Source organism: Adiantum capillus-veneris, chromosome 15, assembly GCF_014529385.1.
Source record: "Adiantum capillus-veneris isolate H3 chromosome 15, ASM1452938v2, whole genome shotgun sequence".
NCBI classification, from domain to species: domain Eukaryota; kingdom Viridiplantae; phylum Streptophyta; class Polypodiopsida; order Polypodiales; family Pteridaceae; genus Adiantum; species Adiantum capillus-veneris.
In genome coordinates, this window is record NC_140945.1 from 29,808,538 (window position 1) to 29,835,699 (window position 27,162).

At 43.0% G+C, this 27,162-nt stretch overlaps 1 protein-coding gene across 5 annotated transcripts in view; it reads right to left on the reverse strand.

The window, feature by feature from the left end:
• Window positions 1–711: 711 nt before the first annotated feature.
• Window positions 712–27,162, reverse strand: part of LOC147440452 (NADH-ubiquinone oxidoreductase 24 kDa subunit) — a 37,991-nt gene continuing 11,540 nt past the window's right edge. For all 5 annotated transcript variants that reach the window (XM_086530193.1, XM_086530191.1, XM_086530190.1 and 2 more), the window contains 7 exons: window positions 5,206–5,322; window positions 5,055–5,132; window positions 1,958–2,063; window positions 1,834–1,880; window positions 1,668–1,745; window positions 1,502–1,567; window positions 712–1,411 (listed from right to left, as the gene is read on the reverse strand). In XM_086530193.1, the coding sequence (XP_086386319.1) occupies window positions 1,304–1,411; window positions 1,502–1,567; window positions 1,668–1,745; window positions 1,834–1,880; window positions 1,958–2,063; window positions 5,055–5,132; window positions 5,206–5,322 (600 nt within the window). In that variant the 3' untranslated portion in view covers window positions 712–1,303. The remainder of the gene's footprint in view (window positions 1,412–1,501; window positions 1,568–1,667; window positions 1,746–1,833; window positions 1,881–1,957; window positions 2,064–5,054; window positions 5,133–5,205; window positions 5,323–27,162) is intronic.

Sequence of the window (27,162 nt, forward strand, 5' to 3'; positions counted from 1 at the left end):
TCAAATGAAGGGGTATTTGTTCAATCACATGGTTTCTCGTATGCTTTCTACGGATTCAAGTCTTGGTGACCTTTCTAAGAGAAATAAATTTCATTCATAAGCATTGCATGCTACTCTCTCTCTCTCTCTCTCTCTCTCTCTCTCTCTCTCTTCCAATAGTTGCTCAATGAATTTAAAGATATTGTGCTAGAGGATTTTCTCATTCGATTGCCACTCAAGCATTCATTGCAACATGACATTGACAATGTACAAGGAAGCAAGCCTATCAATTAGCCTCTATGTACGCTTGGTAAGGAGGTTGCAAAGGTAGAACGTCATCTCATTGACCATCTCCAATTCACTAAGCACAAAACCTCTCCATGGGCTTTCCATATCAAGGTTGCTCAAAGTAAGCCTACCTTGTGTTCAAAAGTCATGCAAAAGAAAGATAAAAAGGATGCACTTTTTCTCCCGCGAATGGAAGCCATTTTTTCTAATGCTTAGTTGAAACCTCCAGAACTCTCCTGCAAAGTAAAGTATTCTTCCTAGTAGACTCGAAAATTAAGGGGCACAGCATGAACCTAGCAATTTGATTTCCCCTTCAAATATGAAAATCTTCAATGTCATAACTTCAAACATATGATGACCGCACAAAAAGCTGGGGCATTATAAACATGCCATGGGTAGAAACTGAAACAAGCAAGTATTCGAGGAAGAAAATCGGATCACCTATTCACCGCAACACCTTCGCGCTTGACGATATTCACTTTCCCCACAAATGGAAGCCATGTTCTTTCAACTCCTACTTGAAACCTCCATGACTCTCCTACAAAGGAAATCATTCTTCCTGGTAGACTAGAAAATGAAGAGACAGCCTGAACACAGCAATCTGACTCGCCCTGTAAATATGGCAATCTTTAACGCGGTACCTCTAATGAGATGATGACCGCACATGAAAGTTGGGGCATTCAAAACAAACCATGGTCAGAAATTGAAACAAAGGAGTCTTGAGGAAGCATATCGAGTAAGACAAATCTCCTATGCATCGCAACAATTTCCAGCTTGACACCATACTGACTTTCATGGAACAATTTGTAACTTGAACCAGGTATAAATTCCTCATTATCGGGGGGGGGGGGGGGGGGGGGGGGGGTGGGGGGGGGAAGGGACGGCCTCATGATAGACAGGATCCAAAGAATTACAACCAACCTGCTTGGCACGTTTTGCAATGGTTAGTGGCAAGAACTGATTGACTTATTCGTGCTTGCTACCAGCAGCATGAATGTTTGTTTAAAGGCATTTGATAGCAGAGTTTTTTTGCAATTCAACAGGCATCAAGATCTCGACAGGGGGGTGGCTTCGGTTCACACAGCAAAGTTTTCTGTCCCCCAGCAGGAGCTGAATTGAATCGATTGGGATTCTGTGTACCAGGCTGCAAGACAAATGAAGAGAAAAAAAACATTAGAAGACATGCTTCGTGCATTCAAGCATTTGCAGATTGATAACAGGAAATTCCTCTTACAGGTGGAGCCTCTCCTCGTCTAAGAATCTCCACCAATTCAATCACCCGTTTTGGTGTAAGATCTTCCTGCATATTAATGGTTGATTATGGACATATGGGCACAATATGCCTCACAGGAAGGACAAGGAGTCACCGAATAGTACAAAGCAAAGAGAATAAAACGCACATAGTAATTGTATGTATAACCTTCTGCACCCTTCGTGTAGTCTGCTACCACAATCATTGGAGCATTGACACAACAGCCCTGAACAACACGAGAGACTTCATTCAGAAGCTACTGAGGTAGAGGTCCAATGACCAAGAAACAACTTGGACCTCCATACTGAACGTACCATGCACTCCATTTCGCCCACAGAAAAGAGACCATCTTTTGTCACCTCTGTTCATGAAAAGAACTTAGGTGTTGCATGACAAACCACCACAGACACACACAAAACACATAAAGATTTATGTTACCATTCCTCTCAACTCCAAGATGTTTCAGAAGAGCTTCCTCAATGTCGCAAGAGCCCCGCAATCTGCACGGAGTAGTTCCACAGACCAACAAATGATACTTGCCGACCTGAAGCAGCATACAAATAGTACTTCAAATTTCAGGCACAAAACTGATAAACTTTAAGCTTAACAAACAAACATTAAATCATATAAAGTTGAATCACCTGACTTATCAAGTTTCCTTGTTTTAACCTAACGGTGCAAACTTCCACTCTAGACAACCAAATATCCACTTTAACTCTCTCTATGGCAGTATAACTACAGTCTCTTTGAAATTGTGAAAAAAAATCTCAGCATCACTAAAGTAATATTTAAAACTAACTGCTACTTGCCAGACTTTATTACCGTGTCAAGAATCCTACATACCTAGAAACAGCTGACTCCCTTCCTTAACAAGACCTGTACAATGAATGCTTATCTTATATATTTATTAAAACTTCCCTGCAAAAGCTAGGAACAATAGTCATAGCCAGGGATCCCTGCATACATGGGGGGTGGCGGTTTCATTTGTGATGCCCTCTCTGCTTTTCCATTTGTGGGCTGCTCTAGCACCCCTCTGAGTGTGTGTGTCTGTGTGTGTGTGCGCGTGCGCACACCCTGCGCTTTTGGGAGGGTGACGCTATACTAACACCTCCAAGGGGTATACGAACACCCCTTCTTTGGGGTATGCAGTTAAAGAGTTGCTTGGAATAGCTTGAGCACTTACCTCGAGCAGGCAAGGACTTGCACTCAGAATTGTACCAATTATAATCAATAAAGAATACCCGGTCCAAGGTGCTGATATGGCCAACAATTCTCTCTCCAGCTCCTCAAATTTGTGGAAATTCCCAAAATGCCCCTCATATTTGAAAAAGATTGTCAAAATCACACAAGATGCCCCTAAAATTCACAAATAATCCCAGACTACCCCTTTTTAATGTCACAAATATCTCTCAAGACATTACACCAGACTTCTTTCCATAAGAAGATCGGTCCTCTCTTAGGAGATGATAGAACTAGGAAATCTGATGGTATTGAGGGATCATGGGATGAAACAGTTCTTACTTTGGACACAAATGCCCCTGTTTGTGAGCGAGGTGGTGAAAACAATTGTTTAAGGCACTTAAAACTAGACCTGTATTATCAAAAAGAATAAACTAGCTGAAAATGGAGCAACCCATCCAAAATGGTACAAAGGTAACCTGAGAATTTTTACAATTTCACATGTATTTGAGAAACTTCCACAAATTAAAGGGGTATTTTGGTAATATTTCCTTCGTTAGTGTATTGATGAGTACCATCAATAAAGACCCATCCAATAGATTACTTGACACCGGCTTTATGCTTGAATATTTTGGTACCCAACGGTTGTAAGTCACTACTCTGTAAAGTTGCCACAGTTGAGAGGTTTGTTTTGGAGACTCCCAAGGCAGTAAAATTGAGCTGAAGCTGGCACTCTCTATGGCTGAGGTTGGGGCTGGAAGAGGACAGCACAAATGCAGACGACTCTGCCCTAGCCAAGTCACCTCCATGGGTAGGCTGGATTGCTGCCACCAAAAATGCAAGGTAGGACTGCTTCCTAGGCTACTTGAGCCACCAAACCTTGAGCTGGTCATGCAGCTAAAAAAACATACAAGAAGGGGCTGCTCCTGCCAACTCCCATGACCAACCATTCCTGGCTATGGTTGCGAGAGATTGCCCCAGATATGGCTTGGGGAGGCCTTCCACCTCTAGCAATAGCTACTATCAGATTTAGTCCTCCAAAACACTGGGTCAAGGAACGCACCTAGCAAGGTCTACCAAGAGTTAACAAAAGTCAGATCCTGAAAAGTTAAATAAAAAACCTGATTAAAAGTGCCAAGTCACTTCATTTATATTCCTCAAAAAAGGTACCTGCAGAAACACACTGGTTAGGTAACATGCTTGCACAACCGCATGCTCTGCTATTCTAACCAATACAGGAGCACAAGTCGAGTATTACTAGTCCGTGGCTACATGCTGACACTGCCCGATGCCAGTAAAATGGCTCACATCGCTGAGCCTTGTACAGTGCAATCATACAAAGAGGATTATATAGCAGTCCAATCTAGTCTAATGAATGTGTCCAAACACGTAGGTTTTGCAAACGGGCTAGCTAACAAAGACGCTAGTACTAGATCCCTTAGCCTTACTTAGTCTACTTGTTGGCTCTCAATGTCCTTATGACACATGGAACCCATGCATGTAACATGAACCGAGTGTCGCCCATAGTTATATACAAATTTACGGCAAGATAAAATGTCAACGTCATCAACAACCCTGCCATATCTCTTCTTCGCTTCGTCTATGTCTACATCTTTTATCTTCAAACAAAAACAATTCAAAGTACAAACCTATTTTTTCTACTAGCAAGGCCTTATATCTATCCTACACAAAGCTATAAGCGCAAACCTTTGACATAACAGACTTAAATTAAGCTCTAAGGTCCTCCAAGTTCAGTTTTATAGATAAAAGTTACGCGAAGTCAAAAAGTTGTCAACAAGAATAAGTTGTCTACCAAAGCCTATGAACAAAGACATGTATCATTTCTTCTTAATAGGTTAGGTCTTTGAGCTAGTCTCTAGATGAGAAAAGTGCAGGCTAGAGACATTTAGGCAGATAAAAGTGATCTAAGGTCTCTGTTTAAAACATGAAAAAAGTTCTAGACTCTAGCCCATGAGAGAGTAAAATCCAGAGATATTTGCCTAGAGCTGACCAAATATTATGTTTGTAACCACATCATCGACATAGATTTGTCACTTAAAAAAGTCTTCTTTGTTTGCAATTCAAGCACGCATACAAAGTTCAATGGAAACTCTTTAGATTTGTCACTTAAAACTATTACCAGCCAATCGAACTTGGATGCCCTAATAACAGAATATTTTTAAAATCTTCATTAACATGATTCAGCTTTAGACAAGTTGAAAATTACTCCAACATGTCTCACAATTCTGAACACATTTCAAGAAAGAAACGCCTTAAACTATGTGGCTTTAGTGTATTAGACACAGAATCCTTTGTTTTGAGGTACAACAAAACTATCGCAAGTAAAGCAACTCACTTTGGTCCTGTTGAACATTGAGTAAAACGTGGCGACCTCATAAACTCGAATGGGAGCCATGCCCAGTACCTCTGCTATCTAGTCAAAACATGATTGCATCATGTCAAATTGAGCCATCGCACTGCAGCTGCCAAAAGACAAAGCCCAATACCTTATTCATGGCAGAAATTGGCAACCAGCCTCCATGTTGTTGCTGAGCAAGGTCTAGTAATGGAATTACTGCAGATTGTTGATAATTAGCAGGATAATGTGACATGATCTCTTTTGCCTGCACGCCAATTGTTCTCAAAAAATTAAGCTAACTAAGAAACCAAATATCATAATTTTAATAACATCCACCAACAACCAACCCCAAGTAAATAAAACCTGAACAATAGGCCTTATCAATTAAGAAAAAATCACTATTCCACGTTCAAATTATAGAAACACACTTCTTCAAGAACCTATGACAATCAAGGAAAATCCCATACTCAACATCAAACGATGAAGCAAGTTATAGACTGATGGTACTCATCCACCAACAAGACCAACATATCCATCAATTTGCATAGTATTGACTACATAAAGTTCCACTAATGTCATCACTGCCCTATAAAGGTGGGGTGTGGAATTCTAGTAAAAACTGCTGCTTTAACTTACATGATCGCACGAAAAAAGTAGGTAGGGAACTAACGAGCTCGCTGCTGCTGCCTTCGCCCCATCCCCTGCGCACGCTCCTGCACCCCCTCTCCCTCGCCATCGCTCTCCCCCCCCCCCCCCTCCCTCCCTCACGCTGCCCTGCCCTGCCCTGCACTTTTCGCTGCCGGCCAGCATGCCCACTCGCCCCCCCAACCCCTTTTCTTAGCTCGCAGGAGTCTGTCCTCGCAGCCTTCTAGGAGCTTCGCATCACTTTCGTCTTCCTCGACTCAGCAGCAGACACAGAATGGCAGCTTCTGCTCCACCTCAGAGGGACTCTATTGAAGCCCCCTCACCAGACACAGCGGAGCCGACCCTTCAACTTGCTCTTTCGCCAGAAGAGCAAGTGAGCTTGATGGCCGGGAGCGCTTGCAAGCCACTTCGGTTATCTGTAAGATCATTGGCACTCCGCCCAGTCGGGGCAGGGTTCGGGATCTACTACAGGCCCGTCTTCTCTCCGATGTGGGCAAGATCACGAATGTCCAGATCTTCGGGAGAGGGTACTACCAGATAGAGTTCGAGTCTGCAAATATGACGGCCAAGGTAATTTCGATGAGCCCACTTGTCATCCGAGCAGCTCGAGCTTACTGCCGACGTTGGCATCACAGTTTTGACCCTACTACAGATGTGCTCGAGGAGGAGGCAGACTTGCTGATTTTGGTCTGTTTCCCAGGCTTGAGGCGAGAGTACCTCCCTCCTACCCAGGATTGGTTCCATGTTCGGGACAGTTCTAGAGTCTCCACGCACTACAGCTTCAATTGTGGCCAAGGCCGCAGGTTTACCTATTGTGCGGGTTCTCGTTCGTGACACGCATTCCCTCCTCAAGGTGGTACTGCTGCCTAGGGTGAGTGGGGGATGGATCAGACAGAGTGTGGAGTATTCAGGTCTCCCGAACCAGTGTTTCATTTGCAGACAGATGGGCCATTTGGCAAAGGCATGTCCTCGTAGGAGACCTCGACCCACAGCGCATGCGCAGACTCCCAAGGCTGAGCATGCCAAGCAACCAGATACACAGGACGCACAGGCTGGTACATCGACAGAGACCAATGATCAGACAGCTGATAGGTGGCAGCACATGCCTGGCCGCCGCCGACAGGGGAGGGCTCGCCCCACTGCTCCCCTTGGTGGCCGACCTTCTGCAGTTCAGCAGCACTGGGTTCCGACTAGGAACCGTTTTGACCCCCTTCAGCACGACCTGTCTGAGGAGGCCCCGTCTGTCACCAGCATGTGACTACTATCTATCCTTTTTGTTGATTTCTTTCTTATTATTTATTTATTTTCACTTTTTGGAAACACCCCTCTTGAAATCTAACTGCCCTGCATTGCATAGCTAGTGTGGAATTGTTCAGAGGGAGTCCAGGCCTGAGGGCAAGAGAGCACTAAGGTTGGACAAGGACTATGGTTAGCCAAAGTGGGTCATTGACTAGCCAAAGTGGAATCCTTTGCTTCATAGGCTACATTTCAGTTCTTGGTGTGGCTGCAGTGTACAAAGAGGGTCAGATGACCTAGAAAGATACAATGGCAGCATCTCCTAAAATTTAGGGAACTGCTATTTTGGACCTGAAAATGTGTTCGTGTCATTAGCTCTGGAATGACAAGAGGAACATCTTATTGCTCTGCTACCAAGTCAACTGATGCACCAGTTGAGATATTTTTAGCCAAGCTGGCCAAAATCGAAAACTGGGCGAGATGTCACTCTGTGAGCACTTCTACCACTTTGAGGGAAGTCTACAAGAGGAAGGGGGCGCCATTTTCACCTGTAGGTGGATTGCAACAGGTTGCAAGCACTATGGAGTGCTTCCTTTCCCCTCTTATGTATAGTGCGGTGCCAGGAGTGATACCCTGCACGCTACGCACTGCTCTCTCTCTCCCCTATGAGCAGTATGTTATGCCCCTCTAGTGGGCTTTTCATTTGACCAATGTACGGTTATGTGGGTTCATGCACGATTGCTGAGGCAAGAGCCTCTTGCACAGGTGCTTGATAAGCTAGCGGCTAATCCCCCGCAGGTACAGGTGAATTCGGAGAGGTTTCACGTGTGAAATCCCGTCCGATTCAAAGGGCAAGTAGCCCTACAGGTGCGGGAGCTCGAGGACTTGCTACGGATGCGACCGGCACGCGAAACGGAGCCCGAAACAGTGAATTACAACCTGCTGTCTATTTTTTCAGGTTTAGGGTTTCGGCCCTAAACGGACCCTAATACCCCCAGGAGTTTCGGGGATGCAATGGGACCGCTGTACAAGTGATCTGGCACATTTTCGGGGCAGAAAACAGAGAATTCAGCGTGCTGCAGATTCTCACCAGGTTTTGCAAAGTGTCCGTATGCGTCGGGAAAGTCATCTAATGCGTGGGGATACTGACTGTGAAGGGTCCTAGTATAGTTATGCTGCCAAAATCGGGCCAGAACAGATGAAATTCAGCCCAGATTGTGCGGGGCAGCTTGTAGGGAACCACAGCTTTTATTCCCTCTTTTAAAAAATAAAGAAATACCGAAAGGGGCGCCTATTTAGGGGCCTGTTAAGGCTCAAGCACAGGTGATTCATCCTGCAGAATCAATGGAAACACCTGTACACTTGACGGAGACCGTGCAGTCTCTAGAACCTGTGCCAAAGATGCAAGAACAGATGGCTGAAACGCCAGTCTTTCAAGCTGTACCAGTTCAGCCAGCCACCTTTCAGCAGCCTATAGCTGGTTCTAATGGGCAGGGAAGCAACATACAGGCTATGCAACAAGTCTTCCCACCACCTTCAGTACACTCTGGCTATTCTGGAGGTGGATCAGTATTCCAGAGCATGGCTGGTCATGCACCTGGAAATCAGTTTTACACGCCAAGAACAGTGTTCGGGGGTGCTCAAACGATGATGCCTAACCTCATGTATGGTGGCATTGGCATGCAACCAGGGTTTCAAAGCACTCAGGGCCAATTTGGGATGCCACGGGCAAATTTTGGTATGGCTGGAATTACAAATCAACAACCAAATATGGCATCTCCAAGTCAACTTAATAGCGGCCAAGGAACACAAATGAACCCTAACAGTGTTCCCATGTTTCAGTCACTTCCATATGACAACTTAACGCCGCTAGAGAAGCCAACTCCGTACAAAGAAGGTGGCAAAGGTGTGACATTCACGACCTTTAAAGAGTTTGATGACAGGAAGAAGGCTCTCTCATTCCTCCAACAGTTTGACAAGGCCTATGCAGGAGGAAACTTTACAGAGGCTTCAAAGGTCTGCAAGGCAACCACCTTCTTGACAGGGAATGCAGAACAATGGTGGACAACTTTATTGCTTCAAGGGCAAGCTCCGTCCACATGGATTTACTTCAAGCAAATTTTTGCATCAGCATGGTTATCTGATGACTTTGAAGCAGATGTCATGATAGAATGGCACCAGCTTAAGCTGCTACTTGCAAGAATCTGGATAACTTCAATCAGAAGTTTTGGAAAGCTCTACTTCCAGTAACTTCCTACAGGTTTGTGCCATTGAAAAAACAGATTGAAAAATACTGTTGTGGCCTACCCAAAGGATTGAGAAAGTACTACACGAAGACCAAAGTCACTGCTTCGACGCAGCTCATCGAGGTAGCAAACACTGGCAATGGTTTGCTCAAGGGAGAAGATTGTGAATTCAATACTGGCCTCAAGGAAGGATCAGCCAAGAAAAATTCAGCGAAGAAGTACGTTCTCAATGAGGTTCCTAGAGCGACTCAGGAGCCAGCCAAAGCATGGAAAGGCAAAGCCACAGCTGAACCACCAAAGGGACCAGCAAAGAAATGGAAAAGACCTTTTCCTCGCAAGTCGGAAGAGCAAAGGCAAGTCCTGAGGTCAGAGAACAAATGCTTTATTTGTGAGCAGCCTAGCCACATTGCTCAGAATTGTCCTCAAAAGAAAAGGCCAGCTGATTCTGAAGACAAGGAGGACAAGAAAGGGAAGAGGCCCATGGCTGATCTAGTGCCAGATATGGTGGGCGACAAGCCAAATTCAGATGCAAGTGAGCTTTGCAAAGCCTGGGAAAGGTCAGGGATCAAACAGTGCTTATCTTCTTTGATCCAGGTGCCAAAGCCAACTTCATTTTCCCAGAATTGGCTTCAAAGTTGGGAATCAGACCTGAAGAGATGGGGTATACAACAGAGCCAGGTTTGGCATGTCCTGGCCATACAGAGGCTGTGACACCCATCATCGGAAAGTTGCGCCTACATATCCAGTCCTATGTAGATGCTGAAGAATTTTACATCATGCCACTGGATGGATGTGATGTGTTGTTAGGCATTCCTTGGTTGTTTCGTGTACAGGGAATCATGGATGCCTACAACAAAAAGATCACTGTACAGAGCAGGGAAAAGACTCACATTCTGGATGTAAAGCTTAAAGGGGAGTCTATTCCCACCGTATCAGCTTCTACTATTACTTCTGTAATGAAAAAGCATCTTTCTGCGTACTTCGTTTTTGCACGTGAAGTGTCAGATTGTGATGAATCAAATTTATCTATGTTAGATAAAGAAAGGTCAATGTTTTTACAATAGTATAGTGACTGTTTTTCCGATTCATTACCATCTCAATTACCGCCAGAGAGACCCGAGGACCATGCGATAGATTTGGTGCCAGGCAGTAGCCCACCAAATAGGTTAGTGCGGCTCAGCAGAAAGAGATAATGAGCCAAGTACAGGAGCTGTTAGAAAAGGGGTTGATTCAGCCCAGCTCATCTCCATTCTGTTCTCCAGTGCTGTTGGTGCAGAAAAAGGATGGCTCATGGCGTATGTGCATCGACTACCGTGCACTGAACAAGAATACCATCAAGAATAGGTTCCCTATACCTAGAATTGATGATATTCTGGACAAATTAGAAGAAGAAGCTATGTTTAGTAGGATCTAAAGAGTGGGTACCATCAGATCCGCATTAGATCAGAGGATGTGCACAAGACTGCTTTTAGAACGACGTTTGGCCTTTACGAATTTTTAGTGATGCCCTTTGGTCTCACAAATGCTCCTACTACGTTCAATAGGATGATGGACAGAAACTTTTGTCCACACCAGCAGTTTGTTGGTACATTCTTTGACGACATGATAGTCTAGTCAAAGAATGAAGAGGAGCATAGGCATCACTTGGCCATTGTGTTCAAAGAGCTACGCAGCCATAGGTTGCTCATCAATGCAAAGAAAAGTGAATTTTTTCTGGAAGAGATTCACTTTCTGGGACACATTGTCTCAAAGGATGGTGTTAGAATGGATCCTGCTAAAGTTGAAGCGATCAAGTCATGGCCAGATTTGAAGACGGTGCATGATGTCCGAAGCTTCTTGGGACTATGCTCCTATTACAAAAGGTTAATCCGAAATTTCGTTGAGATTGCTTCACCTCTACATGCTCTTCAAAAGAAGGCAGTCACCTTCAGATGGACACAAGAAGAGATTTCAGCTTTTAATCTTTTAAGGAAAAGATGACTTCAAATCCAGTCATTGTGTTGCCAGACCTTAGGAAGTCATTTGTGGTCCAATGTGACGCTTGCGTTAGTAGCATTGGTGCAGTGCTAATGCAAGATGGCAGGGTAGTAGCCTATGACAGTAGAATCTTGCAAGGGCCAGAAAAGACTATGCAAGTCTATGAAACAGAACTGCAGGCCGTGATTCATGCGCTCTTAAGTTGGAAACACTACCTGCTAGGTGCAGATTTCGTTGTCCAAATGGATCATCAGACCTTGCGATACTTCTTGACACAGGCAAAGTTATCTGAGAAGCATATGCGATGGGCAAATATCTTGTCCATGTTCCATTTTCAGATTGTGCATGTGGAAGGCAAGAAGAACGTTGTGGCTGAAGCCTCGTCAAGGATGCCACAAATTTCAGTTGTGTCAATTCCTTATCATCATGAGCTTGATGATATGAGGGAACAATATGCAAATGATGAAAATTTTGCAAGAGTCTTCGAGCAGCTAATGGATGGACAACGTCATGAACACTATCTTCTCAAAGATGGTTTTATGATGATGCATGGCAGATTGTGTGTCGCAAAGCCATTGCGACGCAAAGTTATGGAAGAGAGTCATGTCCCACCGTATGCAGGGCATCATGGTATCAATGCTACAGTTAAAGCGGTTGAGACATTCTTCTACTGGCCTACATTGAGAAGAGATGTGGATGCCTTTGTGCGAGAATGCCTAATATGCCAGAAGGTCAAGTTTGGTAGGCAAAAGGCACCAGGGTTATTGCAACCACTGTCTATTCCAGATAAACCATGGGAAAGTAATGCTATGGATTTTATCTTTGATCTTCCGAGAACGCAGACAAGAAATGATGGTATTTGGACCATCATTTGCAAATTCAGCAAGCAGGCTCATTTTATTCCTATCAGGAAGAAGATAAAGCCAGATCAGATGGCACGCTTGTTTATGAGTAATATTTTCAAGTATCATGGCATGCCACAGTCGATTATGAGCGATTGTGATCCACGCATGACAAGTTTGTTCTGGAGAGGCTTGTTTGAGAATATGGGCACAACGCTCAAATTCTCTTCGTCGTTTCATCCTCAAACAGATGGCAGTCAGAAGAGGCAAATTCTACTGTCCTAGATCTGTTGAAGTGCTATGTGTCAGAGCATAAAGGAAAGTGGGAGCAATATTTGCCATTGGTGGAGTATGCATACAATAATACAGTGCATTCATCAACTGGCAAGGCACCTTTTGAGATAGTTGAAGGTGGCAAGAAAGTTCCTCCCATACTGCATACAAAGGACAAGATATTTGAAGCAGATAAGTATGTTCAGGACATGGATGAAATGTGATGAGCGCGGGCGATGTGTGCAAGTGAAAGAGCACGCGAGGAAGTGCAGTGTGTGTGCAGAGAGAGGAGGCAAAGGCCAGCAGGAGACGAAGCGCTAGCAGAAGAGAGAGGGCTCACGTTTTTGGGAAAAACTCAATAAGTGAGTTTTGGGTTTTCCCACTTTTATTATGAGTGACCTTTAAAAAATGTATCGAGGTTCAATATGAACCTGGACAAAGTATAAAAATGTACAAAAAGGGGTTATTTAGGCCTTTTAACCCAACAACCTCCCACTCAAAGGCATAAATGGCGCCTTTAACCTACGTGACTCCCACCATCTCTATGCATAGATGATGTTGTGCTTTGGGTAAGCACTTAGTGAGAGCATCGGCTGGATTTTGTGATGTATGGACCTTAACCAATGTAATAAGGCCCTCCTCAAGCACTTCTCGTATGAAGTGATACTGCACATCAAGATGCTTTGTGCGTGCATGAAACATGGCGTTCTTTGCCAGACATATAGCACTCTGGCTATCACAACCAAGCATAGGTGCCTTGGTAGGCAAGCCAAACTCACTACATAGGCGTGCTAACCAAATAGCTTCTTTGGAAGCCTCAGTGGCTGAAATATATTCAGCCTCTGTAGTAGACAATGCAACAATCTTTTGCAATCTAGAACACCATGAAACAGCACCTCCCGCAAGAGTAAATACATAGCCACTTGTGGATTTCCGTGTATCCACATCATCAGCCATGTCAGAGTCACAAAATACCTTCAACTCCATTGGTCCTTTACCATAGCAGAGGCATTTGTTTTTAGTCCCTTTCAAGTACCTCATAATGGACTTCACTGCATCCCAATGCAACCTGCTTGGATTAGCCATAAACAGGCTCACAACTCCCACTGCATGGGCTATGTCAGGCCTAGTAGCAACCATAGCATACATAAGTGAACCACAAGCTGAAGCATAAGACACACTTTGCATGTCATTGGCTTCTTCCTTTGACTTGGGACAATCATCCTTGGAGATTTTAACATATGGCTGTAATGGCACACCAAGAGGCTTTGCTTCAGCTGTAACAAACTGCTGACGTGTCAAAGCCTAAAGAATGGAAACCCTGATTTTTGCCAGAAACCCTAACTGCTGAAACCCTAATTTTTGGAAACCCTAACCCTAAAACTGCAAAAACCCTAACCCTAAGGACAGCGTGGTAGATTTCCGAAAATTGCACTGACGTGATGACGAGGCAGACTGTACGGATTTTCGTGATTTACGCTCGCAGCTTTTTAGCTTTGCTTTTGAACCAGAAGCTTTTAAGTTTAAAGGCTTTTTACTGTAACTGCTTTTCAGGCCAAGGGCCTTTAAATATGAGGCTAGGGCTCATTCTCTAGCATGCTTCAGTACGAAGGTGCAGAGTCTCAAGTACCGGCTTGTACTGTGTTGATGCAATATAAAGAAATACCGAAAGGGGCGCCAAGGTTTGAAGCCAATACTCTCTGGGTTGGAATTACGCCACTCCGTGTCGCATGTCGTCTCTCTCTATTTCAGTTCAGTTGCTAGTTAAGTGCTAAAAGCCTATTCAATCTGCTCCTTTATATTGGCACGTGGTGCCCGCTTTGTGACATCAGCCATGTTAAATCTGTCCAACACCTTTTCAATGTACTTTTCTTGCGACAAATACAATAGGCGCTTGTCTCTTTGCCGTGTAACACGCACTCCAAGTATATGTTCAGCTGCACCAATGTCTTTCATTGAAAACGCAGATTTCAGCTGCCCTTAAAGAGCATCTACAGTGCTTCTTTTCTTTGCAACTATCAACATATCGTCTACATAGAGCACAAGAATGATCGGGCTGCCATCCTCATCACGTTTGGTATACAAACAATGGTCTGCATGGCTTCTTTTGTAACCATGTTTAAGCATGAAGCGATCAAACTTCTTGTACCATTGTCTACATGATTGTTTCAACCCATACAAGATTCTATTGAGCATACATACCAAATGTTCCTTGCCGGGGATGACAAAACCCTCAGGTTGCTTCATGTAAATCTCTTCTTCCACATCACCATGCAAGAAAGCGGTATGTACATCCATTTGGTCCATTTCCAAATCAAGAGCAGCCACTATGGCAAACAATACACGCAAAGTGGTCATCTTCACAACAGGAGAGAACACTTCCTGAAAGTCTATGTCCTTGCTTTGAACATATTCCTTTGCCACAAGCCTTGCCTTATACTTGGGTTTTGCATCAACAGTTATGATTTTATACACCCATTTGTTAGGAATAGCCTTCCTTCCTTTGGGCAATTAAACCAAATCCCAAGTATGATTAGCATGCAAAGCTTTAATCTCTTCCTGCATAGCAAGCTCCCACTTGTCGTTGTGCTCACATGTCTTTGCCTCTTTATACGTAAGAGGCTCTCCATCATCTGTCAACATAATGTAATGCAAAGAGGGGTCATATCGACTCACAGGCCATCTTTGACAAGTAGACCGCCTCACCCAATGATCCACACTATCCGGCAATGGGTTTACATCAGGTGGCACTACAAAATCATCAACAATGGGCTGTTGTACATCATTTTCAGCACCATTTTCAGAATTGTTTCTTGGCTGCAAATGCCCTTCAGGAGCCTCAATTTGCTGTCCAACATCATCTTGCTAAAACACCACTGGATCATCTACATTTTCAACCATTTGTGGTGCATCCTGAGGGTCAAAAATAGGCCTAACAGGTGGCTGGTCATGCTGAAATTTCACCCTTTTATGGTCATACTTTGAGACACAATTGTTTTGAAGCAGCTTTGTCTCGTTAAAAACAACATCCCGGCTGCGTGTAACCAAATCCTGTAACCCATTTCGCCTTCTTCACCATATCCCATGAAGAGGCCTTTAATGTACTTCGCATCTAGTTTACTCCTCAACTCAGGTCTAACATGCACAAAAGCTTCGCAACCAAAAATGCGTAAGTGATCATATGAAGCAGGCTTGCCAGACCAAACCTCTTCAGGGATGTCACCTTTCAAAGACATGTGAGGGGATCGATTGCATATATGCACTGCAGTTTTCAAAGCTTCTCCCCAAAATGCATGAGAGAGATTAGCTGTGGACAGCATGCATCTCACCCTCTCACAAAGTGTCCTATTGAATCTTTCAACCACACCATTAGAAGAGGGATTGTATGGTACAGTAAGCTCCCTCTTAATGCCCAAATTTTCACAAAACTTGTTAAATTAAACACTTGTGTACTCCCCCCATTGTCTCTACGCAAGCATTTTAGCTTTCTACCTGTTTGGGTGGTCTCAAATGCATGAAATCTCTTAAACGCAACAAAGGCTTCATCCTTAAACTTAAGGAAATAAACCCAAATTTTCCTAGAATGATCATCAACAAAGGAGACAAAATAACATGCACCACCCATAGACTTAGTAGGCATGCTACATACATCAGAATGTACAAGATCAAGCACATAAGGTTTACGAGAGACGCCAGAGTAATAAGAACGCTTTACTTGCTTGCCATATTGACATTCATTACAAAAGTCAAGCTTTGTGCCTTTAGCATCAAGCTAGTTCAAAGTACAAAGCTTAGAAAGACCCTTTTGGCTCATATGGCCAAGCCTCTTGTGCCACAACTCCATGTGAGAGTTAATTTCAGCCAATGCAATAAACTTACCCAACACGGCCTTTCCATGCATACAGTAAAGTGTCCCTTTCATTGTGCCCTTTACAATCAGCCTTGAGCCTTTGGTCATTTTCCATGACCCTCTCTCAAACAAGATGATGTAACCATGCATATCCATCTGACCAACAGAAAGCAGACTCTTCTTGATTCCCGGCACATATCTAACATCATGCAAGACAAGCTCATTTGTGCCATCTATGGAGAGATGCACAGTGCCAATACCCTCAATGGAACATGCATGATTGTTTCCAAGGTATACATGGCCACGCTTGCTTGCATCAAAAGTAGAGAAACACTCCTTGATAGGAGTCACATGAAATGAAGCACCGGAATCAACTATCCAAGTCTGGGACAATGCATCATTGACGGTCAACAAAGCATCAATAAGATCACTCTTGGTGATCTGCATGTCCTGTGAATGAATATTAAGAGAGGCATCATAGTCATAAGCATCATCATCTGACAAAGTGGCACGCAAGATGTCCTCTACATCTGACAACTCCTCAATCACGACACTAGAAGCCACATTGGCCTTCTCTTTGTCCTTTGAGCTATCCTGTGCATCTGTCTTGACTTCCTTCTTCTCTTTCTTTTTGTCTCCGCCATTCTTTTTCCTTTCTAACTCCGCTTTATAGTACCTGCAATCGGGTTTCTTGTGACCTTTCCTGCCACATTGATAGCAAGTCACATCACCCTTGCCTTTGCTTGCATTTCCCCTTTCTTTACTCTTACTCTTACTCCTTTGTGCATAAGCATTCTTCTTTTCTGTCCTGCCTCTAACCATGTTGGCAGAGCTGCCTCCCTCTCCACTTGCTTTCCTCCTGATTTTCTCATTCAAGATAGAACCCCTAACACCATCAAAGGTCAAATTGGGGTTATTGGACAATGAAACAACCAATGTTTCCCATGACTCAGGTAAGGTCATAAGCAAGAAGATAGCTTTCAGCTTATCATCAAAAGAGGGCAAGCCAGATTGCTGTAACTGCGACAAAGTACCTGCGAACAATGACAAGTGCTCTGCCGCGCTCTTGGACTCATCTAGTTGCATGCCAACAAGTTTTCGCATCAAGTGCACCTGGTTGACAAGCGTTGTATTTTCATACGTTCCCTTCAACTTCTTCCACACATCAAAAGAAGTCGTGAGACCTTTCACATCAATGACGGTCTCATCGGTCCTGGCCATTTTAATGTATGTAATGGCCTTCCTGTTCATGCTAACCCATGCTTCATCCGTCATATTCTGTGGCTTCACCTGTTCAAGTGCCCCTTCACAATCCTTAAGAAATAGGATTCCTTGAATTCTGTCTTTCCAAAGATCAAATATATATACCTTCATAAGTTCAGAATAGTCTGAACTCACGAATTATAAGAGGGAATAAAGCACTCATAAAACTATAAAAGCAAGGGACACACGAAAAGAAAAGAAAAACAAAAACAAACAAACTAACTAACTAAATCGCTTTGATTGCTTCGAAACAAAACTAGATAAAACAAAACATTATTAACTTAAAAATGTTTTCAAAAAAGGGATGTGTAAAATAAGTTGACGCAACTTACTTGGCTTAAAACAAGTACTCAACTTTAAGCAAAAAAAAAAAAAAAAAAAGGATTAAAAAAAAAAAAAGGATAAGACATCTTAAAAACTTAATCCTCGAAATCAAACTTCACACAACAACCTATAACGGAACACATTCTTAAGTCCTCAGGTAAGCTAAATATGAAATCGAAAAATGAATACTACTACAAACCTACGAAGAGCAAAGAATCAAACTTGACAATATGTGATCTCAACTTCACTGCTTGTCCAAACAGGAAGAATAAGATTATCACCTTTATCATGCATAGCTTGGACGACAGCTATGACATCCCTACTCACGTCGTCAGTGCCCAAGAGTAGGTGCAGGTTTATATAGAGGTCATTCATGCTTTGAACGTACTCTACAAAACCAACGAGCTGAGTTTCTATCACCCTGCGGAGGTGATGGGCATACTCAGCCATGATAAAGGCTAGCAATTGTCAAGCTATAGTGAAAATACTAGAAACGCTAAAGATCAAAACAACAACATAAGGTGTTATTAAGTCAAACAATAAGTCGGCTTTTTAGCTCCCCGCTTCTATTGAATTTACTACTGATTATCTTGAACATTCCAAAGGAAGAGACACTAAAAATAAACTTACTACGATGCAAAAATGAACGAACTTTTTTCATGATTCTTTTGAATGAGTATCCTTTTTCAACTAGTAAAGAAATAAGATGGCAAGATTGAACAACAAAAGTAGATTTACTAGAACAAAGACGAGAAAATCTAAATAGTTGAGAGCAAATGACACCGTACTTAGCTAAAAGAGAAATATTCGAAGAAATGTGAGGCATGCGGATGATTTTTAGATTGGCATATTCTGGTTCAAGGCGCTTATCATAGATATCTACTTCTAATCCCAAGGGAGTCTGAAAAATCTTAAGGTCTAAAAAGGCACAACAATCACTATTTGTGGTACAGTTAAGTTCACAAAACTCCTTGGGATAAATCCCTCCGCCTACAGAACTCGAATTCAAGTACATAAAATCTTGAAAAGAAGGAACGTCAGGGACAAAAAGATCATCTACAAAGCGTCTTACATTGCATAACTTGTGCAAAAATATTGGGCAAGTGTTAGCAAGGACAAGACGCTCCATAAAATCAAACTCATAAGTAAAAAGATAGAAATTAGCAAGAAAAACAGCACAATTGGTACCCATAGAGATACCAATTGTTTGCTTGAAAAGAGAGTCACCGATGGTTATATATAAATTTTCCAAAAGAAAATCTAACCAAGATATAATGTCAATGTCATCTACAATCCTAGTGAATCTCTTTCTTCCTTTGTCTACATCTACATTCTTATTTTTCAGCCATAAGAAGTCAAAGTTCAAGGCTGACTTTTCTACTAGCAATGCCTTGTACCTATCCTTCTCAAGCTTGTACGCAAAAACTTTTGAAATAAGAGACTTGACTCTAAATTTAAGGTCCACCAAATTTAGCTTCGTGTATAGCGTTGTAAAGTCAAAAGTTTGGAGACATAAAGGAGAAGATTTCTCCTGAAGGCTTCTTGAAGAGTTCAAAAACTTTAAAACAGGAATCACACCTACTGAATCATTTAAAATCCAACTTGAATCGGTAGGTACGTCTGCTTCCTTTAGCATATTATTCCACAATTCATTTACGCTAGGTAAAATGGCTTTGAAACAATAACTAAGCCATTTGGAAACCTCGGTCAAAGAGGTGTTACAAGAAGCAGCTATAAATCTAGGCTTTATAGGGTTCTTGTGGAACTTCCAAACGGTATATAAAAAAGGTAATTTAGGCTGGCACTTAAAACCAAAAGACTTACAAAAGTCTTCATGTTTCAAGATAACCTCTTGCATTGAAAGATCACAATCACTGTAAGTCTGAGAATTTACTTCACCTAACAAGCATTCTAAATAGAACTTTTTGCACGTAACAACAAAGTTATTAGAGCACTTATCTACATAAGAGATTACAAAATCACAATGAAATTTCCTAAGAGCATCACGATCAGAAGAAGATGAGCTATTCCTTCCTGAAGAAACGTTCCGAGAGCAAGATGCTAATTTCAAAGAAGCTTTCTTGAGGATTACAGACTTCCAATGGGTAAAAATACCTTGAACTCCTAAAGACTCCTCAAACTTTACTACGAAACTAGAAATTCCTTTTTCTATGGCTTTGAGAAGGCAAGAGTCGTTTGAGGAAGGGAGCCTATATTTAGTACCTCTTGAGAAAAGGTCTTTCAAAGAATCCGAAGGAAGGATAGAACAATCGACAGTAACTACATGACCCAAAGCTCCATTTACGTAAGAAGAAAAGGCAGTTTTACTACAAGGGCAATCAATACGTGAGATTGCAAGTCTCTCTTGCTTTTTAAGATTACGTCCTATGTCACTATAGTTGAAAGCTTTTTGTCCTAAAGTTTTCACATATTTGAAAGCTACGACAGGATGGTTCCATACCTTTCTCACACAAGGAGGGAGAGCATCCAAAGCTTCTTGAGATCTCAAAATAGAGCTTAATCCAATCTTGTCTAAGTCAGGGGAGGTAAAGATAGTTATCAACAAACCTTTCTTTCCAACCAAGGGATTTTTCAGACTAGGACATTTGGACTTCAGAAATTTGCCTAACAGTACTCGAAGTTGAGTACTGTGAGACTCTCTTAGCTCCAAATCTTCATAAGAGTAGTTCTCAAGGGTATACAAGAGCTTAAATAGGATCCTTATATTATACCTTTCAAATATTTTATAAGAAAAAGAACCCAATTCCATGGCGCTAGATAAGTAAATCAATCTCCGTTTGAAATCTCTATAAGCAAAAATTCTATGGTTAGAAGGGTTATCACTCTCAATTCTAGAGATTGAAGCCCTAGGGAGACCTTGTACTCTACTAGAAATAGTGTTGAGCAAAACAACTAGATTGATTTCAGGGATAGAAGGCGGATCTGAACGAGAACCTTTAGGAATCCAAATTCTTTTAAACTGACTTGAAGGGAGAACTAACTCGGGTTTGGGATGCCTTCGCCAAAGCATAGGTTTCTTATGGTAAATTGTCTTATTTTTACGTAAAGAAGACTTTCCTTCCAAGTTGAAACCTTTAGGGAAAAAAGTATGCAAAGTTCTCATCCAAAACAACTCTCGAGGCCTCGCTGATTTATAGAACTCTTTAGAGTTTCTAAAATTACCTTCTATGTGCTCAATGGGAAAACAAGAGAAAGACTCAAACCCATGTTTTGCTATTGCCGCATACAAGGGTTTCACACTTTCACGTACGGTGCTCTTACTTTGAACTTTTCTCGCTTCTCTTACATGTTCCTGAAAACGAACAAAAGCTATTCGAAAGGTTTGGCCAACATACATCATAGAACTATCGTGAATATTATAAATAACATAAATAACTTGAGAGGTATGAACCGGACTTAGAGGACGATCTACCGCAAGATGTTTTTTCCTTAAACGCCTCAAACGATTGAGGGCTTTTATGGAAGAACTTGTGTAATGAGTACTAACTAAGACATTCTTAAAAGAAGCCCAACGAATAGAACCATCACCAAAAACATGCAAATTCTTCAAATTAGACTTAGCTAAAAACTTAAATCTTTCTTGATACAGACTATGACTACTTCTAGCTACTGAAAAGAAAGAAGGGTCGAAAAGACGTACCTAAGAGTCGTCAACATTGCTGGTTGAAGCTGAAGAAGAAGTAAAAGTGTTTTTCATTTTTGTAGTAAGGTCAAAACATGTACCATCGAACCTCCTAATCTCGAAGAGGTTTAAAGACAAAACGTGTACCATCGAACCTCCTAATCTCGAAGAGGTTCTTAACATCCGAAGAAGATGAGGCCATAGTTGCACGAAATAAGAGGGATAATACGCTGAATTTTTGGGCAAAATGCACAAAAATCGGAGTATAGCCTCGCAAAGATGTGCACTACAGCTCCAAATGGTCACAGGAGCAATTTGGGGCAAAATAAGTCGATTGGGCACAAAATTCAATTTCTGAAATTTATGCGCAGGAAATTTCAGCGAGCGAATTTGTGCTCGAAAACAACAAATTTAGTTGTTTTTAGCCTCAGAAGACATACATAAGGCTAATACATGGGCTTTGGAAGCATGTAAGCGCAAAAGCCACAATTTGTAGCATCAAAATTGCATGAAATTGAGCCACAAATGGTCATACATCGACAAAATTTGTCAAATGTGCGTAGATTGCATCAATTTGCACTTTCCCCAATGTAATCGCACCATAAAAACACTTGCAAAAACCTGCGCAAATCTGAAATTTGCTTAAAACACCTGTTTTAGGGCTTGTTTTTCGGCAATTTTAGTGTTTTCGGGTAGCGGGGACTCAGCAAAAGTATTCCTGTTTTTGACCTAATTTCAACCTGTTTTGGGTCAATTTGGATTGCCGGGAGCTCTCTAGTGTTCGGGGACGAGTCCTTTGGCGACGAAATTGCAAAATCTCGCGTGAAAGTTGACCTTCTTGGCTGAAATTCAGCATTTGCACGCTTGGGGCAAACCCTAATCGAGGCTCTGATACTGGTTGATGAGCGCGCGGCGATGTGTTCAAGTGAAAGAGCACGCGAGGAAGTGCAGTGTGTGTGCAGAGAGAGGAGGCGAAGGCCAGCAAGAGAGGAAGCGCTAGAAGAGAGAGGGCTCACGTTTTTGGGGAAAACTCAATAAGTGAGTTTTGGGTTTTCCCACTTTTATTATAAGTGACCTTTAAAAAATGTGTCCAGGTTCAATATGAACCTGGACAAAGTATAAAAATGTACAGAAAAGGGGTTATTTAGGCCTTTAACCCAACAAAATGTACAAGAAGGTCAAAGTGGCTTTAGAAAAGACTCAAGCAAAGCAAAAGAAAGCAGCTGATCGTCACCGTCGTGAAGTGGTATTTTCACTTGGTGATTGGGTGCTTCTGCGCTTTGAAAAGGCAAGGTTAAAGAAGGTGAAGGGCAAGGAAAGACTGTTTCCAACGCTCAGCATGCGTTACTATGGGCCTTTTCAAGTATGCGACATAATCAGTGATGTTGCATATAGGCTGAAATTGCCTGAGAGTTGGAAGATTCACAATGCGTTTCATGTGAGTCTTCTCAGACCCTATGTGGGTGATGTGCAAGAAGATATGCCAGCTGAAGATCAGCCGGAAGTCAAGGAACTTGACGAGATCTCGGTCCCGGAACAGATTTTGGCACATAAAGAAAGAAAAGTGAAAGGCAAGGTTGCTAGGCGTTACTTGGTGAAGTTCAGAAACTATCCACCAATGGATGCTAAGTGGATGGAAGAAGGTGAACTTGCAGAGTCACCAACTGTGTTATCACTTTACCTTGAAGCCTTCGATTTGCAACCTACCTTGACCCTTTGAGATTCAGAGCTACAGGGATTGTCAGTGTGACAATGGCTTATGAAAGAAATGATGTACATGTTATTTAAAGTGAGCTCAAATGAAGTACATGTTACATAAATGTTAGAGCTGTACAGATTGTCAGTTTGGCAATTGCTCGTATGGAATGTCCAAAAGTTTGGTTAGTGCTATAGAAGTGAGTATTTCTTGTCAATTTGTCAAGGATACAATAATTGCTTCTATTAAAGAGTACATGTGTAACTGCATTCTTAAATTGTCGGTTTGGGTATGCTCGAAAGTGTTACTGGATCCAACGTGTACTAAAAGACAGTGGCAAAATGCGTAGCTACCATTTTGTCATTGGAAAGTTATTGACTCAAAGCAATGGCAAAGTGCAAAGCTACCACTATGTCATTGGGACAGGGTTCACACGCAGGCAATACATGTGTCAACGAGGTGTTGAATACACCAGGCTTGACAATGAGCATGTATGTGTCGTACATGTGTCGACAGGTGTGCTGCGCACACTCGAGTGTTGACTGTGAGCATGTACGACATAGATGCAAACGAGCACGTTTGAGATTTCAAGAGGGGGGCATGTCACCAGCATGTGACTACTATCTATCCTTTTTGTTGATTTCTTTCTTATTATTTATTTATTTTCACTTTTTGGAAACACCCCTCTAGAAATCTAATTGCCCTGCATTGCATAGCTAGTGTGGAACTGTTCAGAGGGAGTCCAGGCCTGAGGGCAAGAGAGCACTAAGGTTGGACAAGGACTATGGTTAGCCAAAGTGGGGTCATTGACTAGCCAAAGTGGAATCCTTTGCTACATAGGCTACATTTCAGTTCTTGGTGTGGCTGCGGTGTACAAAGAGGGTCAGAGGACCTAGAAAGATACAATAGCAACATCTCCTAAAATTTAGGGAGCTGCTTTTGGACCTGAAAATGTGTTCGCGTCATTAGCTCTGGAATGACAAGAGGAACATTTTATTGCTCTGCTACCAAGAACTGATGCACCAGTTGAGATATTTTTAGCTAAGTTGGCCAAAATCGGAAACTGGGCGAGGTGTCACTCTGTGAGCACTTCTGCCACTTTGAGGGGAGACTACAAGAGAAAGGGGGCGCCATTTTCAGCTGTAGGTGGATTACAACAGGTTGCAAGAGCTATGGAGCGCTTCCTTTCCCCTCTTATGTACAGTGCGGTGCCAGGAGTGATGCCCTGCACGCTACGCACTGCTCTCTCTCCCCCCTATGAGCAGTATGTTATGCCCCTTTAGTGGGCTTTTCATTTGACCAATGTACAGTTATGTGGGTTCATGCACCATTGCCGAGGCAAGAGCCTCTTGCACAGGTATTGGATTAGCTAGCAGCTAATCCCCCACAAGTACAGGTGAATTCGGAGAGGTTTCACGTGCGAAATCCCGTCCAATTCAAAGGGTAAGTAGCCCTACAGGTGCGGGAGCTCGAGGACTTACTACGGATGCGACCGGCACACGAAACGGAGCCCGAAACAGTGAATTACAGCCTGCTGTCTATTTTTGCAGGTTTAGGGTTTCAGCCCTAAACGGACCCTAATACCCCCAAGAGGTTCGGGGACGCGATGGGACCGCTGTACAGGTGATCTGGCGCATTTTCGGGCAGAAAACAGAGAATTCAGCGTGCTGCAGATTCTCGCCAGGTTTTGCAAAGTGTCCATATGCGTCGGGAAAGTCATCTAATGCGTGGGGATACTGACTGTGAAGGGTCCTAGTACAATTATGCTACCGAAATCGGGCCAGAACAGATGAAATTCAGCCCAGATTGTGCGGGGCAGCTTGTAGGGAACCACAGTTTTTATTCCCTCTTTCAAAGAATAAAGAAATACCGAAAGGGGCGCCTATTTAGGGGCCAATCTGGTGTCGGTCTTTTTATACAGGTGCAATCTAGCAACCTGTATCCCTTTCCCCTTTGTTATGTCGTGGCAGCTAGCTAACCTTAGTTGTTGGTTTCTTTCCAATATTTTTGTTTACTTTTGAGACCCTCTTTTTGAAGTTGCAAATGGTCGGACATTGTATGGCCAATGTGAACGGTAGTTTCACCTGCAGATGGGAAGTTGGTCAGCACTAGAATTTGTATAGTAAGAGGATGTCTAGGCTCAATTCAAGATCATGGAGGTTCCCTGTCGCACTTAGCAAGTTGGTGGATACTAGGAAGTGAACTCAATAAAGGCATAGTGCCAAGGTGGGGTCACCGAGGGAAAGTACCCGACAGTTGGGCCACATTGCAATTTTGGATGCGGTCCCAATGGGGATAGATGGTCAGATGACCAGTGGGAGTCCAACAGAAGCATCCCCTAAAATTTAGGGTGCTATTTTGGGCCACAAAATCTGTTCGCATCATTACCTCTAGAATGACAAGGGGAACATTTTAGAACTCTACGGCAAAGTCAACTGGGCAACCAATCGGGAGATTTTTAACCGGGAAGCCCAAAACGAGAAAATGCTTGTAAAGGTGCCAAGTGGCACTGCCTGGTGCACTTTCCTCATGCAGAAAGTTTGGCGCTCGATTTCTAGCTGAGAGAGAGCTCATTTGCAACTTGTTACAGGTTAAGAGCTATTGATTGCAAGCTTTCCTTCTCATGTATAGTGTGGTGTAAGAAGTCATGTCCTGCACACCTCACACTGCTCTCTCTCCCCCCTACGTGCAGTAATGTGATGCCCCACAAGAGGGCTCTTCATTTGACTTATGTACAGTCGTGTGGTTACATGCGTTTTTGTTGAGACAAGAGCCTCTTTGAGCAGGAATAGGAGTAGCTAACTGCTACTTCAAAAGCACGCACCGGTGAGGGTGATAACCTCACCGTACAGCTGCGTTTTCAGCGCTGGTTATGCGCTGAATTTTGACTGTTTTTCAGCCATACGGACGCCAGAACCATTGGGAACAGTGCCCCACTGTTAGAGGACAATTTAAGGACTGTTTAGGGCTGAAAACAGGGCAAAAACCCGTAAATACAGCGTGCTGAATTTACTGTTTTTGGCAAGAAATCAAAGGGTTTATGTCAATGAAAGTGAGTTCCAGCAGGGGAATTGGTTTCGGGCAAGTTTTGGGGTTGTTATGCTGCCGAAATTTTGCCAAAACAAATGGTATCTAGCTGGTACAAGTAAAGAATTCCCAGGACTCTACTTTGTAACCTACCCTCTTAAAGTATAAAGAAATACCGAAAGGGACGCCAATTTTGGGGCCTACGGGTTGTCGGCGTTTGCTCGGAGGATTCTAGCTTCCGAGCCGTGTGTGCGCTTTAAGTGTTAATTCCCGTCGCAGCTGACCTTTGCTAAGTACTCTCTCTCTCTCTGTGTCTTACGCACAAAAGGCTTCCTTTTTTGTTTCTTTGCCTGCACTCCAGAAGTCCCGGCTGAATCTTTGTCTTTGGTGGCCTTTCTGACCCCTGTGACGCTTCAGAAGCCGTTTTCACCAAGGGCTTCTTCGCTGAATTTTTCTTCTGCTGCTGACACCTTTCCCATCAATGCATTAAGCGTGTTTCACTGAATAGCAATCTCTTATTGCCCGTCAGTCTGCGGGTGGAACAATGACAAGAACTGCAACCGCATGTCTATGTTCTCCCAAATAGCCGTCCAAAACAAACTCGTGAACCTCGGGTCCTATCGAAGACAATCGTCTCAAGCATGCCATGTAATCTGAAGACCTTGGCAAGAAACAATCGTGCCCACGTTGTGTTCTCGGGAGATGAAATCCATTGCAATACTTTCCCAAGGGGGGGTGGGTATGGGTAAAGGCTGTAACAATCACTGTGCTTTATGCCTTCAAACTTGACCTTCTGGCATACCAAGCAACTGCGCACAAACTCGTCCACATCCTTCTAGAGTCTCGGCCAAAAGAAGTATCTCTCTACCCCTTTCAAGGTGGTAGCAATGCCGCGATGACCTGTATAAGGCAGACAGTGTTAGGTGCAGCGGAATGAATGTTTGAACTTTGCTCAAGATGAGTGCTCCGAACTGTGCTCAAGGTTCCTTTTTATTCTTATGGAAGGGAGAGCCTTCCGTTCTTAATGAGAGAGTGCAATGGATACGAACAAGTGAATGGACACTGTGCGTGAAAATGTATAAG